This window comes from Agelaius phoeniceus, chromosome 1 (assembly GCF_051311805.1).
Source record: "Agelaius phoeniceus isolate bAgePho1 chromosome 1, bAgePho1.hap1, whole genome shotgun sequence".
NCBI lineage: Eukaryota > Metazoa > Chordata > Aves > Passeriformes > Icteridae > Agelaius > Agelaius phoeniceus.
In genome coordinates, this window is record NC_135265.1 from 45,187,436 (window position 1) to 45,201,891 (window position 14,456).

The 14,456-nt window shown below is 43.0% G+C and overlaps 1 protein-coding gene across 1 annotated transcript in view; it reads right to left on the minus strand.

Moving 5' to 3' along the window:
* The window catches only part of TMC2 (transmembrane channel like 2), a 30,942-nt gene extending 17,567 nt beyond the window's left edge, over nucleotides 1-13,375 (minus strand). The window contains exons 1-9 of the mRNA XM_054645025.2: nucleotides 13,330-13,375; nucleotides 12,969-13,016; nucleotides 10,664-11,015; nucleotides 9,776-9,928; nucleotides 7,464-7,554; nucleotides 6,459-6,540; nucleotides 6,063-6,169; nucleotides 4,153-4,251; nucleotides 762-904 (exon numbers count right to left, since the gene is read on the minus strand). Of these exons, the coding sequence (XP_054501000.2) occupies nucleotides 762-904; nucleotides 4,153-4,251; nucleotides 6,063-6,169; nucleotides 6,459-6,540; nucleotides 7,464-7,554; nucleotides 9,776-9,928; nucleotides 10,664-11,015; nucleotides 12,969-13,016; nucleotides 13,330-13,375 (1,121 nt within the window). The remainder of the gene's footprint in view (nucleotides 1-761; nucleotides 905-4,152; nucleotides 4,252-6,062; nucleotides 6,170-6,458; nucleotides 6,541-7,463; nucleotides 7,555-9,775; nucleotides 9,929-10,663; nucleotides 11,016-12,968; nucleotides 13,017-13,329) is intronic.
* Between the last annotated feature and the right edge of the window lie 1,081 nt (nucleotides 13,376-14,456).

Consider the following 14,456-nt stretch of genomic DNA (forward strand, 5'->3'; position numbering starts at 1 on the left):
CAGGAAGCTATACAAATCCATGGGCTTATCCTTTCTTCCAAAGAAAGGAAGAACTTTTCATGGCATGTCCTTCAGGCAGAGATAGAGGGGCTTATTTTTTTATTTTTAACTTTGCAGAGACCATTACAGCACTGACAAGTGCTTTGGCTGTATCCTCAGTGCCCTGAGGATGCTGTGGGAGCCTCACTGAGGCTGGGAACAGTGCACAAGAGACACAGAAATTGTGGCCACTTTTAAACTCCACTGATTAATTTAGGGACTCAACAAACACAATCTAGTAGCACTTGGCTCTTTTCTGCAACCCTTGCACTGTCTGTGGGACCCATGTTGTCTTTCAGGAATGTTTATTTTGCAATGAAAGCATGCAAAAGGAACCTTTGAAATTTATTGCAAGTAAAATCCTCCTTCATTTACAAAATCTACCTGTTTGGTGGCCCTGTAGTAATGTTGGAGGAAGGGTTAAAGAGATCTGGAGGGGAGGAGAAGGAAGAAGATGGCTGGAGTAGAGAGGGTTCAGAATAGTGCACATGAGCACACGGATGAGGCAGGGGAGTGCCCAGGTCCCCTCTGCCCACCAGAGCCAGGGTGGTGGATGGGGAGGCCGAGTGCATGGAAACAGCAGGCATATACCCCCCTTTCCCCACATTCCCCCAGCCATCCAGCCAAGGCTAGACCAAGTCTGGGTGCCCAGGGAGGGGGAACCCAGGTGTGAGACACATCTGGGTGGATTTTGCAGAGGGGTCAGTGTCAGCTGCACTTACGATCTTATAACAACCATCAGGCTGTAGCCAAATACGCTGATCCCAACCATGAAATATGCCATTGGCAGCCTGTATTTCAACCAGCCAATTGTCCTCTGGTTGTTGTAGTAGCCATAAAAGAGCGCTGAGTATTTGATGTAGCCCTGGAGGTAAAGCAAAAGAAATCCTGTGTCAGCTGTGCAGCTTCTTCTCTGCAGGAAAGGGGTTTCTAGAGAAAACTGAAGATTTAAAACAAGGAAAATCAGCCTGGAAAAGTTTTTAGGGTCTCATTCTTGTCTGTTTGCTGCTCTGGCACCTTTGAGAGCCATATTTTTAAGAGTTCATCTTCCTAAGAGAGGTAAGATGAGGGAGACCATATCAGAGGATAGTGGCTTAAAACTAAAATGTGGTTTTGATTCATCACTGTTTCATGCCTCCCAGAAAAACATTCTTATTGCTCTTTGTGGCTGCAGGCCACCTGCTTCTCTAAGGCAATAATCAAACACTCAGATCTTGTATAAAAGCAGTAGCAAAGGGCCTTCCTACCATGATATGAAACTTTTCCTTTCAGGTAGGAGGCAGCTGATGCTCAGTGCCTTGCAGATTTAGTTCCTTTTACTGGTTGCCACCTGCAGAGCAAATATAACTAAAGAGTGAAATCAAAGCATTACTTTCCTGTGGAAAGCAGAGCTCAGACACAGTATCAACCATGTTGTCTCAAGTAATCTTTTTTTTGCTGTGCAATCTGTTAGGCATTCAACAAGCGTGCAGATCACCTAATCCGCATTAGCAATCTCTCCCTGGTTTTCTGTCATGTCTCATCCAAGTTGATGTGCATCACTGCACATTGTACTTCTCTGGTTTTTTGCCCCTTGTCTTTCAGCTCCTAAGTTAAGTGTACTTAATCAGTCTGGCCATGATAGTTGAGCAAGCTCCCCTCTGATCAAGCCTTTGGAAAGACACAGCTTGGATCCATTACATCCAAGTAATGGATCTTGTCTGGAGACATTGAAGGGTTCACATGGAAAGGGGCTTCTGGGGGCTGTCTAACCAAGCCCCCTGCTCAAAACAGAGCCAATTGGAAAAGGAAGTGTTGTGGCTTGGGGCAATGTCCACCTGAGCTTTGAAAAGGAGCTCCCACGACCTTTCTGGGCCTCTTCCAACATTTGACCACCTTTCCTTGATCAATCAAACTAAGCTCCCCCAAAAACCTGGGACTTTTTATCCCTAACCTAATTAAAAGCTTTGGTACCCTCAGGTGCCACAGAAGCTGCATTTTTGCCCTGCACAAAGTGCTGTGTCACAAGTCCAGGACCACTCTGTGTGTGTTTCTACCAGTGCAGCAAGCCTGTGGCTGGCACAGCCCTGCATGGTTGCTTGGAGCTTGCTACACACAGTATCTGCTGGGGAGGAGTGGTGGAAGAAAGCCTGGTAAGATATAATGTCCCTGGAAGATGCTAGTGAAGTTTGCTTCTCAAGCTGTAATTCCAAACCTTTGTCTTCCTGATTCATCAGATGCCAGGGATTGAAAAATGAGTTTCTCTGCTCACATCATCCAGTATGCTCTTTAAACTCCATTTGTGAGACATGGTGTCTGGTGTCCAAGTGAGATTTATTCCTTTCTATTCCTCTAGAAATCTGTGATGTGACCTCCTTCCTGCCAAAGCATACATTTCCCCAGCTCTTCTCTCCTGAAAGGTATTTTTCAGGGTAACAGCATTGACTCTTCATTTATGCCTACTCTGATTTATATTTCCCCCCTGCACCTCTCCTGTGGAGCATGCTGGAATAAGCCTCTATTCATTTTCAAAGGGCAAACCTCTGCACAGGGCTTCATTTGACATCTCCTGGCTGCAGAGGGTGTTGGTGTACTGTGCTGCCCCATGGTTGGAGATGCTTCTTGAGCTTGGATGATCGCTCCCTGATGTCAGATAGGAAGGGAATGGGTGCTGGATGGGGACCTGTACAGCAGAGGGGTTCAGAGCACCAACCCCTCAGTGACAGCAGGGCAATGTAGATGTGTGTACCAAGCCAGAGGCAGGAGACTGGCAGGTCATGGGAGTAAACGTTTCCTGGAAGCATACAGCCTCATCCAGAGACAAGTTTCCTTACTGATGGGTCTATTACTTATGGTCTCCCAGAGAAAATCAGCCTCTGCATTTAATCAACACTCCTTCAGATTTTTTGTTTGTTTGTTTGGGGGCTTTATTTTGCTTTTTATTTTTCTGGATTAATAAGTTCAAATGCTACCTCTTGTATTTTTACAGTGCACTACTCAAATGAGTTTTTCATTCCTTACACTTCTATTAAAAATCTCCCTAACTCACCTCTGAATTCTGGATTCTGACAGTGAGGGAAAGTGCAGGGAGAGGAAGAGTTGAAAGGATCCTCAGCAGATTATGGGAGGTAAAAATGAAGGCCTGGCCCTGGCAGGTTCCTGGACACCAGTATTCGAAGCCTTATTAATAGATTAGTTTACATAATCTGGTTTACAAGAAAGTAGCTTTTCTTTTTGTTTGGTTGTTTTTTGTTTGGTTGCTTTGGTTTTTTCTTTTTTTTCTTTTCTTTTTTTTTTTTTTTTTAGCTAAAGAAATTGCAAAGGGGTTTATTACAGAAGGACTGTAGCATGTCGTCCCATGCTTGTAGCATGTGGGCCAGTGCTGATAAAATTTAAAAAAACATTTCCAGAATTAATTACTTTGAAAGTCAGATCCCAAGGCACCAGTTACATCCAAAAGTCCTTAACCCTTGCACATACCTTTTCTTGGGCTGTCACCTAAAAACACTTAATCCCTTTGGCTTAAATTTTCAAAGTAACTGAGGTGGGAGGTGGATTGGTATTGCAGACAAGCACCCAAAGATGGCTGGAAACTTGGATATTTCCTTTGGGTGCAAGTCCTAAACATTTGTTTGCACTTCAGGCTCATGTAAATATTTCAGGGGAACAGGGAGGGCAGGCACATGGGGAGCAACCCCCTTTCCAAGCACTTTCAGTGGTCTGGCATGGTGGTTCCTGCTTGTGAAAGGGGTCTGCAGCTTGAAGTCTCTGTCTGGCTGCCTGGTTTGGAGCAGCTCCAGCCTCTCACCTGGATGCTTGCTGCCTTTCCAGTTGGAAGCAAAATGTCTTTTGTGTCTGCACACACAGTGTACACCAGGCAGCACATTTGTACATGGAAGTGGTTCAAATCCATATGCAGGTGTCTGCACGTGGACATGCTGCTTTGGGCAGAAATCTCAGCATCCACAAAGATTTTGTTGCAACTAAAGGCTTTCCATTTCCAGACTTCTTCTGGAAGAAATAGGTGTTCCACTGGTTTAGCTTGGAACAAAATCATCCTTGTAGCACCACTAACTTCAGAGGGGTTTAGGAGGTATTCAAATTATCTTTTATGATTAACACTTACATGCTTACCTCAAAATCCCAAAGTACTGAAAAATCCATGGCTGTTGCTTGTTCAGCCCGGGGTACAGTTTTCCTTGGCAAACTCCCATATGGCATTCCCATCAGGACCTGGAGAACATTCATAACAATGATGCATGTATACTATAAAAAAACCAAAGAGTTTTTAACGTTTTTTTTTTTTTCTTAATGAGTCTGTCTTGGTTTGCTTTTGTTGGCTTTCCTTTCCTGTTGATTTTGATATATATTTTATTTCTTAATGCTAGAACAGCAGTTTTTAAAAACTGCTTAGCATTAATTTAATTTATAATTATTTATTATTAATTATACTTATTAATATTTAGTACTAAGTATATCTATTAATTATTGTTTATACTTAGTATTAATTTCACTCAAATAACTGGAGGACTTCCTTTTCGCTGGACATATCCATTGCACAGGAAATATTTTTTGAAGAAACTATATCCTCAATGAACATCTGCAGTTGAAATGTCCTTAGTTTGGCAAGGAGTTCTTTGCTTGAACTTCATGGGTCTAATGCAGTAAAGGGATTAGCTCCATCTATTTATGCAGAGCTACTCCTCTGAGAGAAGTCAAGAGCACTGGGTCAAGCTTGCAATATAATTTGTATTTTTCAGTCCTGAATTGAAAGATGTTCTCAAGGTGAGGTAAAGGGCAATTAGGTTTGGGGGAAAATAAAAGTATGACAAAAAGATACAAAGAATAGTTTTCATGGCCCAGCCTGTCCTGATGGCACCATGCAAAGCAGGTCTTGCAGCTGGAGCAGCAGTAGAAGTCCAGACAGAGAATGCCAAGGGCTATGGAGAATTATTATATTTACAAGCTGACTGGTGCCAATACCAAAATATCTCATTAGCATTCATAGCCTAGAAAGGCATATCATCTATCACTTATTTTTTAGGGCTATCTAATTACACTCAAAATAATTTATGATTAAATGTTTATTGCCCAGCTACTCTCCCGTATCGTAACAGCTCAGTAGGCAGTGAGTAACAGTGTGCACACTTCAGAGAGGAGAGCTCCTGCCATATGTGTAGTTCCTAACCAAACACATTTGTATTGTTCAGTGCTAATGGTTATGTCTCCTCGTCCTGGGGGGAAACTGAGCTTTCCCTTTCCATAGTGTGAGCCAGCACATTAAGGAGAACAAAAGCACGGTCCTCAGGAGACATTCTGCAGTGCATATTTGCTCCATAAAATTCTGCATTGAACAGAACAGATGCCACTGTCTGTGGATTGCACAGCCTTTAAATACTGCACTGAGTAATTTAGCCAGAGCTGTAATGGCTACATTAAAAAATTCTTCAATAAACGATCATATAAATTTGGCTATGAGATCCTTTTCATTCTCCAAGAAGAGTGAGAAATAGAAAAACTAAAAATAAAATTATTGCTTGTGAATCTTATGAATTGGAACTACAAAAAAGGGTTATTTCCCAAGCAAGTGTTAGTTGGCAGAGTGCTGGCAAGTTGTCTGTTCCCTGAGGGGCTGTGCCATGGCTGCTGCCCCATGGCCATGCCCCCCAGAGTGCCCAAAACTGATGGCACTTAATTATTTTCAGAGCACAATCCATTTCCTGTGGCTCGTGCAGACCAGATCTTGTGCCTAGGATTGGAATGTCATGTTCTTCACTTTATTCAAAATGTAAAACTAGCCTTGAATTAGATTGATTGTTGAGCCCCTGTTTCAGCTGCTGGATGAGCAGGATCTCTGATAGCATTTTATGTCTCCTGATATCAATCCGACTTCTGCTCCTGTGTCAGTAACTCTTTGTAAATAATTGTCCTCAGGCATTTCATTTATCTAAAGTGATGCCTGTTATAAGGCATTTGTCCTGTCAATGCCGTGTTTGTGTCAAGCAAAGGGCAAGATATTACTGAAAGAAGAATTAAGCACTTACCTCTGGAATTATTACCAGTCCAAATATTAACCCAAAAAGGACAAGATTTACTCCATACATCCATCGCAGAAATATGAAGTAGGAAGCAACAGAGGAGCCAAAGTGACCTTAAAGCAGAAGACATTTTGTGGTTAGGAGTTTAGGAGGGTTAAACTGTCCTCAGCAACCCTTTGCCCTCAGGTCTCCCCATGAGAGATTCCCCATGAGCCTCCCAGGAGTCCCCACAGCTGCTGGAGAGAGCAACACCTGGAGCTGCCAGGGGTGTGTGCTCCTTGTCTGGCACTGATGCCCAGGGCAAGTGGAGACTGTGGACCAGGAAGCTGGAACATTGCTTGTATGAAGACAAGGCAATCTTAGAAAATGTCCCACTGCCACCACACAGCAACTTCAACTTACTCTCCACTTCCTTTATCTTCATCTCCCAGGGTATGCACTGAGTTTTAAAATTTTCAAAGTCTCTCTTAAATTTCACCCATTTCTGAAAGAAGACAACATTGCAGTGAGCAGAGAGGTGTGAAGAGGGGGTCTGCTCTTAAGCAGGGCTTTTTAACATCAGAGTTTAATAGCATGATTAGGTGTGAGTGTAAATTCCAAAGTAGGAGCTGTGGTCTGGGTCTTATCTTTTGGACTATTTCAGAAACTCCCTTCAACCAAAAATCCCCCCCTCCCATTCCCAAGTGTTCACATTTATGATTTGAGTTTTAAGAGTTTTAACCTTTCCAAGCTTTTGGAAACCTGCAGTTGTGCTACGGCTTGATCAGATTCTATAGGGGTGGGAAATTCAGACCTGCCTCTGGATTGAAATAATTGGTTCAGAACAAACTCTACTTAAAACAACATTTAGTTTGATAAAACACTGAGCTTGAATCTTTCCTCACAAGGCCAGCAGCTAAGCTCCCATTGATTTCATAATCTCAGGTCTGGCTCTGTGTTGCACTTCTCAATATAATCTCCATGACAACATGCAACTTGGCTACCAACTTCAAAGCACAGCCATCATTCTCCCTGTTATCTCCTCATCACTGGAGAAGATGAAATTTTACAGGATGAGGGGCAGGGCAAGAGTTTGGCAGGGCCTCTTTCCCCTTTAGGGATATCTTTTCTTACATATCAAGGTTTTGGAGATTGCAGCCAGAAAGCCATGGCTTTCCCTGCTCCTGTAAACCCTCCCTTGCTTCAGGAAAAGGTCACAATCAGGTTCAGGTAGGTGTGAATTTCCCCCTGTTCTTTCTGCAATAGTTGTAGATTTGAAGCCAGCTAGTATTTTTCTGAAGGTGGGCAGTAAGTTTTATTCTGACTTCCTTGTGCCTCTTTCACCAAATAGAGGTCAATAAACCTAAAAATGTTCTGAATACATAACTGAGAATCCAAGCCCTTCACTGACATTGCTGTAGCACTTACCTTTGCCATCATCATCTTATATGCATACAACTTTTTGCCCTTTCCTTTTCCCAGTGCTCCTTCAAACTTCTCTACAAAATCTTGTGCCTCCCTAATTGGAATAAAAACAAGGAGGTTATTAAAACAGCAGAGGGGTCTTTAGCTTTTCACCTCTGCCTGCACCAGTGGGAAAAGCAACCGTGTTCGTAGGAAGGTGGGGACTTGGTCTCTCTCCCCACCTGCTCTCTGCTGATCAGCTGCTGTGCCATGTAGAGCTCAGACACCCACCCAGGATTAGCTGTCAGGTCCCCAAAGCACTCACATTCATATAGAAATGTTTTATATTAGCTTTAAGTATTGTTAGTGCCCCAAATCTTGCTCCACCCTTCTCCCTGGGTGCAAACTAAAAGCCTGCCCATTTCTCTCGCTGCAGAGCTCTCTCAGCCTGCATGCCTGTTATAATTTTTCTCTCCTGATGCATTGGTCAAGGAGAAAATGACATTGCCTAGTGAAATAAACTCCAAGAAGATGCAGAGCTTCCTTTTATGAACACCTCCCAGGATAAACACCAGAGATGTGCAAACAGCCCAAGGGGATAATCTCAGTGCCAGAGGAATGAGTGTATGCTAGTCAGGAGTAAAATCAAGCTGCAAAATGAAACTAGTTTTACACGAGGATATCTAAGGGAAATACAGAAAAAATAGTCTAGGTAGCTGCTGTTATGCTGAGTATGCTGAGCTTGTGAATACAATTATATTGTATATTGGCATTGCCAATGAAAAGAGATTAAATTTCAGGAGCTGGGAGGTTTTATGCCATCCTAAGCCTGTGGGAAAGATAGACTTCCACTTGGTATAAAGAGTTGGCTAGGTCAGCCTATAACCTTGGAAAAATCACCTGTGACTTCATTTGCAAAACTAAAGTGAGATTTCTAAGTCCTGAACATATTCTTTCACTCTCTTTATGTTTTACACCCCTCATCTGTGCAATGGGGCTCATAATTTCTTCTCTAAGGGTTGAGTCCATGCAACCAAAAATATCTAATGAATATACAGTGTGCTGAGAGCCTTTCTGGAGACCCCTGGACAAGCAGTGCAACAGTTTTGTTTCATTAGTGGGTAGTGATGACTGCTATAGCTCAGAAATAAGAGGAAAGTATGGAAGGACATTGTCAAACATGATCCTAAGTAGAATTTTAGTCAGTATCCTCCACCACAGGGGAAAAAAAGCATCAGAAATAACTCTGCTTTGCCCTTTTTTTTTTCCTTACAGAAATTTGTAATTTTAGGGCCATAAGAATTTATTTCTTATGAGCTCAGGCTCATAGCACAGCTGTGAGGTGGAAAAGTTACTTTAACACAGTTTCCCTGATATAGATCTTTACCCAGATTTTCAAAAGTAATTGTCAGAGTTCACAATTTCTGATTTTATTGGAAGATGGAACAGGTCTTGGCCTTCAGGGCATAAAAGAGAGAAGCAAAGACACATGGTGACTGTCAGCTTTGATAGCACAGTCCCTGCAGCTCTGAGCAACCTCTCAGCAAACACAGAGCTGGGGCATCACCACTCCCTCTGGGGCTGTGTCATGGTTTAACATAGCTTGGTTTTTAGTTAAAAAGAAAATGTATATGTGCTTTGCAATGCTATTTTTAAATCTCTCCTGGTAGAAAGGGGTTTCAGAAGTTCCTTAAGCAGTAGAGCTGGGAGCTGAATCATTGCCCTGACAGGGGAATGGTTTGTTATGAGCCATTCCCTATCAACCCGTGGGTTTTGATTTCTCTGGTCTGCTCTGCCCCACGGTTCCCCATTGCCCAGCACTGAGGGGTCTCTGCTGCTGCCTGAGTTGTTCCCACCTTCATCAGGGTCTGTGTGGCAGATTTCTCTTTGCTCCATAAACCTCTGAAAAGAATACAGCATTTTTTCCAAGAAGCCCTGTCTCAGGACTGTGCACTAACAGGGCACTGTGCTGCTCTGATTTCTGTCTGACAAAAGACATGAATAAGCAAGCCAGGGTACGGAGTTTGCTTTAACAAGTAGCCTGACTGTAGTGAGTCATTTGGTTTTAAACACGAGGGTAGAATGTCCTGGCCATGGGTATCAGTTGAACAGATTTGCACTTTGTCTGTTCTTTGGTTACAGAGGCTGAAAATCAGATTGCACATTTTAACTCTGATCATTTTTACCCAGACAGTCTGGCCAGGTTCTGCCAGACACTTTTTCTGATACTATGGTGTCACAGCAGCAGCAAATATGTAATTTCAAGGAAAGACAAAGTGCATCTCATAACAGTCAGCAGAGACCCAATGAAGAGGGGTTCCCATTTTAATGGGTACCTGAGCACCGAGAGCTTCTTCACCATCCTCCAGGGCTTGTTCCTCATGGTGGAAATCAGTTTTTTCTTTTGCTCCACCTGCTCCTTCAGCATTGCGAGCTCTTCCTCTGACAGTGACTCCTCATCAGACGAGTTAGAGGAAGCAGAAGAAGTACTGGAAGACACAAAATAAAGGACACAGAAAACCTCACAGGGGTCAGAGGGAAGGCCTTGCTTGGGGTAGTCAGACTGCAGCTCTGGCCTTGGGGATTCCATGCCAATGTGGGCACAGTGCCTCAACCTCCCCTGGCTCAGTGTGATGCCAGTGCCCATCGCACTCTGAGCAGGGCTGTTTCCAGCCAGGATAATGAGGAGCCATTTGTGCCCCACTACAATTTACTCAGTGTTGTGCTTTGGGCCACATATCAGCTAAAGAACATTGCCTACAGCTTCCAGGGCTACAGCTGGCTCCAGAAAAATGGTTTTCATGCCTTCATAACAAAATGGGAGAGATATGGATAGAAGTCAAAGGTTGGGACAAGCAAGATTTGGAAGAGACTTGAAAACACAAGGGATACATTTTATCTGGAACATTTCCATAGACCAACCAAAAAAAGGTCTCCATGCCCAAATTTCTCCAGGTACCTTCTTTAGGGGTGCTTTTCTACCCCTGGCTGTAGGTACTAAGACTCCACAACATGCATAGACCTGATCCTGGTTGAGAAATTATAATAACTTGGAAACAGTTTGGTTTTGTGGCATTTTAAAATGTTTTCCACTGTGTCTCTTTAAGGAGAGCAGGAACTTTTTTGCAGTCTATTGGTTTTGCCATTCTGATCCATATGCCACTGGCATGTCAATATCGCTGCCAGTCTGAACAAGGCACCATAGTCAGGGATTGTTTAATTACCTGCTTTTCCTGCCTTTCATGTGTTTATTCTCCCCCTCCTTCCCTCTCTTGGTTGTTTTCTTTTCTTTGTTTTCTGATTCCTTTTGATCTTTGTTAGGAGCCATTTTGCCTCTGTCTTGCTTCTGGCTTCCTTCCTCTCTTGCCTTTTTTCCATTTCTGTTTTTCCTTTGGTAATTTTTTCTCCTAGAAGCTCTGTTTTGTTGGCTGCCATTGTCTTCCTCTTTGCTCTCATCTTCTTCTTTGTCTTCTTTTTCTTCTTTGTCTTTCTCTTGCTTTTTGCTTTGAAGTGTGCTTGCTCTGCCAGTTTCCCTAAGGCATTGTTTGTTAGTTTTCTTGTCCTTTGCTTCATCTTCTGCAAGTGATAAAAAACAATTACATTGGGAAATCCATGCTGGCAGAATAAAGATTCATCAGAAGAGCATGGGCAGGCAGGACACCTGATGCAAACCCTGGCAAATTCAAAGAGCAGGTGCCTGTTGATCTCAATGGGCTTTGTGTTATGCCCTGTCCAAGAACCAGGTGGAACTCTGGTTGTGCAACTCCCATTTAGGACACCACAATTTAGCACATCAGTGACTTATATGTGACCATAAGAAGATTGGAAATTAGTTACAAATGCAAAAGCCCATCCATCAGGCAGCACAGACAGATATCTCCCTGACCTGTAAACACACCAGAACAAAGGAAACAGAAATTGCAGTCTGTTACACAATGTGTAGTTTGCTTGTTGATGTGATGTCCTTGAAAGATGTTTACTTTTCAAGGCTGGGAATGGAGTTCTTCTATTTATAGAGAGAAAAGGCACAGCACAGGCAGTATCTGGTTTTCTTTCTCTCTCTCAGTTTCCTTTTATATTGGATGGTCTCTATTCAGAGAAGAAAAAGACCAGACAGTCTCTGAGGCACATTTCATTCTTACTGGCATTGCAAGCTAAAAACCTCCTCTTTCCAGAAGTCAGAACTGCTTCCAGCTTAAAGGATTGAAGTAGAGCATGATTTAATTGCAGAATTTTATGGAAAGTGGGAAAAATTTTTCAAAAGCCCCTAGGTGTCTCTATCTCTTACACTACCAAGCCTATTAAAATTAATAGTAAGTTTTCCAGAGTATTCTGGCTTCTCATTTTCCAAAATTTCTGTCTGATGAAAGTAAAGAGTTGGAGATATTGTAATAGAAGAAGGAAATTGTGATGGAATGGGATCCAGAGTGTAAAATGAGGAGCCTAAAAGGTGAGAAAAATAGAAGCAAATAATAAAAAGAATTTGAGTATTTGCATTTTTGGTTTGGTGAAAAGCTAGAAATTAATTATAAGCAAATAGTTTCTGGTTTTTAGTGGTAAAAAATTAGTAGGAAGTGGTTGTCACATTTGACACTGGGAATGAGAAGGAGCTTCCAATTAATTTCTCAGGAGGCATTATGCAGGTTTCAGTTACTATGTAATGGTCCATCTAAACTGAATTTTGAACAATCATCTAGATCAAAGGACCACCTGCTCTCTTTGGTAAAATGTTCATTTTGGACAGCCAATGTTTTAGGGGTTTTTTTATTTGCAACCTCTCAAGTATTAGGCTAATTATGAAGCATTAATTTGTAACCTTTATCTTACTGCCTCTTTTGCCTATATGGAAAAGATGGATATGATTTAAAAAAAAAACAAAACCAAAAACTTCCAGTAGTTTGCTGTTTACTTTCTCATATTCTCTGACTAATACTGACACAGTTGTGAACTGTTTTTGCAGTAACAGCTACATTTGCATCACCTATCCACTGCTGTTATGGTCTTACCTCTTAGCTCTCTCACTTCAGATATACTATACCTGCAGAGTTAAAGGTGTTTTTAGTCCTGTCATGGGCTTTTCCTGATTTCCCTCACAGCCATAAATCTCCCTTCAATCCATTTTCATCATTATCTTCTTGTGGCCATGACTGATGAAGATCCCAGTGTGTTATGGTCTGAGCAAGCATTACAGGGAGGGCAAGCAGGACCTCAGGATAGTGCAAAGCAGCCCCAGCCCTGCACAGGGTGGTGCTTTACTGCAGTGCCTGATTTACTAGGGGCTGACTCCCAGGGGATGTGGGCTCTGACAGCCTCCAACTCCGGGAACATGGATAAAACAGGACAGACTGCTTAAGAATGGCACTTTACGTATCACTGTTATAAGTCAAACCTCAAGGGAAAAATCTGCTTGCTTGCAAGTAGCTCATGAAAGAGTTTGTGTTGTAGAGCAAGTCATAAGTCAGAGAGAAAAAGAAAAGGTATCACCTCTTGTATTTCAAACAGGACCACATTTGTTAATCTCTACATTACCTTCACTCTCTGTGTCAGTTTCCACTTCTCCATCAAACTCTATTCCGGCTGCAAAACAAAGAATGAAGAGTAATTGCATTTGTTGCTGGAATTTACACACGTGATGCTTGACACAGCTGACCCTTAAGTTCCAGCTGAGCTTGGCAGAATATCCCTCATTGATTATACATTATATTCCTTCCCTACAGCAATGCTCTTAATATTTACTTTAGTCTGGCAGACTGACAAAAGTCCCCTGCCCAAGCAACCTGAAATTGTATGGTCTTTGAGAGATACAAAATGGCGTGCTCGGGAAGCCCCAGGCGGTTTAGTCAAGTATTTGGCAGCATGCAAACTGAAATGATCTCACAGTGATACCAACCATCTTCCAGGATGACCTGTAGAGTGCTTTTCTTTTTCTTCCCCATGGCAGCGTCCCGTCTATTGCCCAGACACGGTAGCTGCTGCGCTGCAAACACACCCCAGTCATACACAGCTTACTCCCTCTTCCAGTGCCCATGTGCTTGTCTCCTTGGCATTGCAGACAGGTGGGCACGTCCAGCCGTCAGTGACCTCTTGCTCATGAGCCATGAGGACAGGGAGGGGTGGGAGAGGCAGGGAGAACCTGGGCTCTGCCTCAGCCTACCCAAACACTTTCCCTTCTTCTCCCTTCTCCCTGTGAAAAAAGCACCTGTTGGCATTGCATTGCATTTCATTATTTATACATGAAGGAAAGCCCTTTGGTGGGTACTTGGTGGTGTCGTATGAAGCACAGACACAAGTCACGTCTGGTTCTGACATAAGCATGTGGCTGGAGGCTTTCAAAGGATCAATTTTCTTAATGCCATATTCTTTACTGACCTGCGACAATCTGTGTAACCCCGTTAGTCATTCTCCTGCATCTTATTAAATCTCCCAGCCAGTGGCCCTTGGGACACAGCTGTGGGTCACCTTTTGTCCTCCATGTGTGTCACTTGGAGGGGACTCATGAGCTAATAGATGCAGCAAAGAGTCAGGAGTCAGGATACCAGGATCTCTCTTTCCTTTGCTCCTCTATTCTGTGTGACCTTTGCATACTCATTCCACTTGCTGGTAAAATAGGATAGATTTTCCTTCTAGGTGCTCTGAGGCTTAATTAATTAATGTGAGACCCTCATTTGGAAGGTCCTTTAGAACCACAAAGTATTGTATTGCATTCTGCAGCTTGCAGTTTTTCAGTGGGCCAAGAATAGTTTTATCTGAGTGACATCCAGAGTAAAACCTGCTCCATCTGCCTCAGCTGTAGCTTCTGCAGAGAGCACCCAAGGGTGCATTCCCAGTGTGGGGTTTCTCTTGGTCTCCCAAAAGGAGAGCTTACCCACACACCATCTCTGAAACATACTGCAGACCCCTGGCTTGCACAGGTGTCCTTCGGGGACCTGGCATAATGAATTTTTCCCAAGGATTATCAGGGAGAGTGTTAATCCCTTCCTTCCCTCCCAAAAGAGAGGACTGTTGCAGAGATCAGCT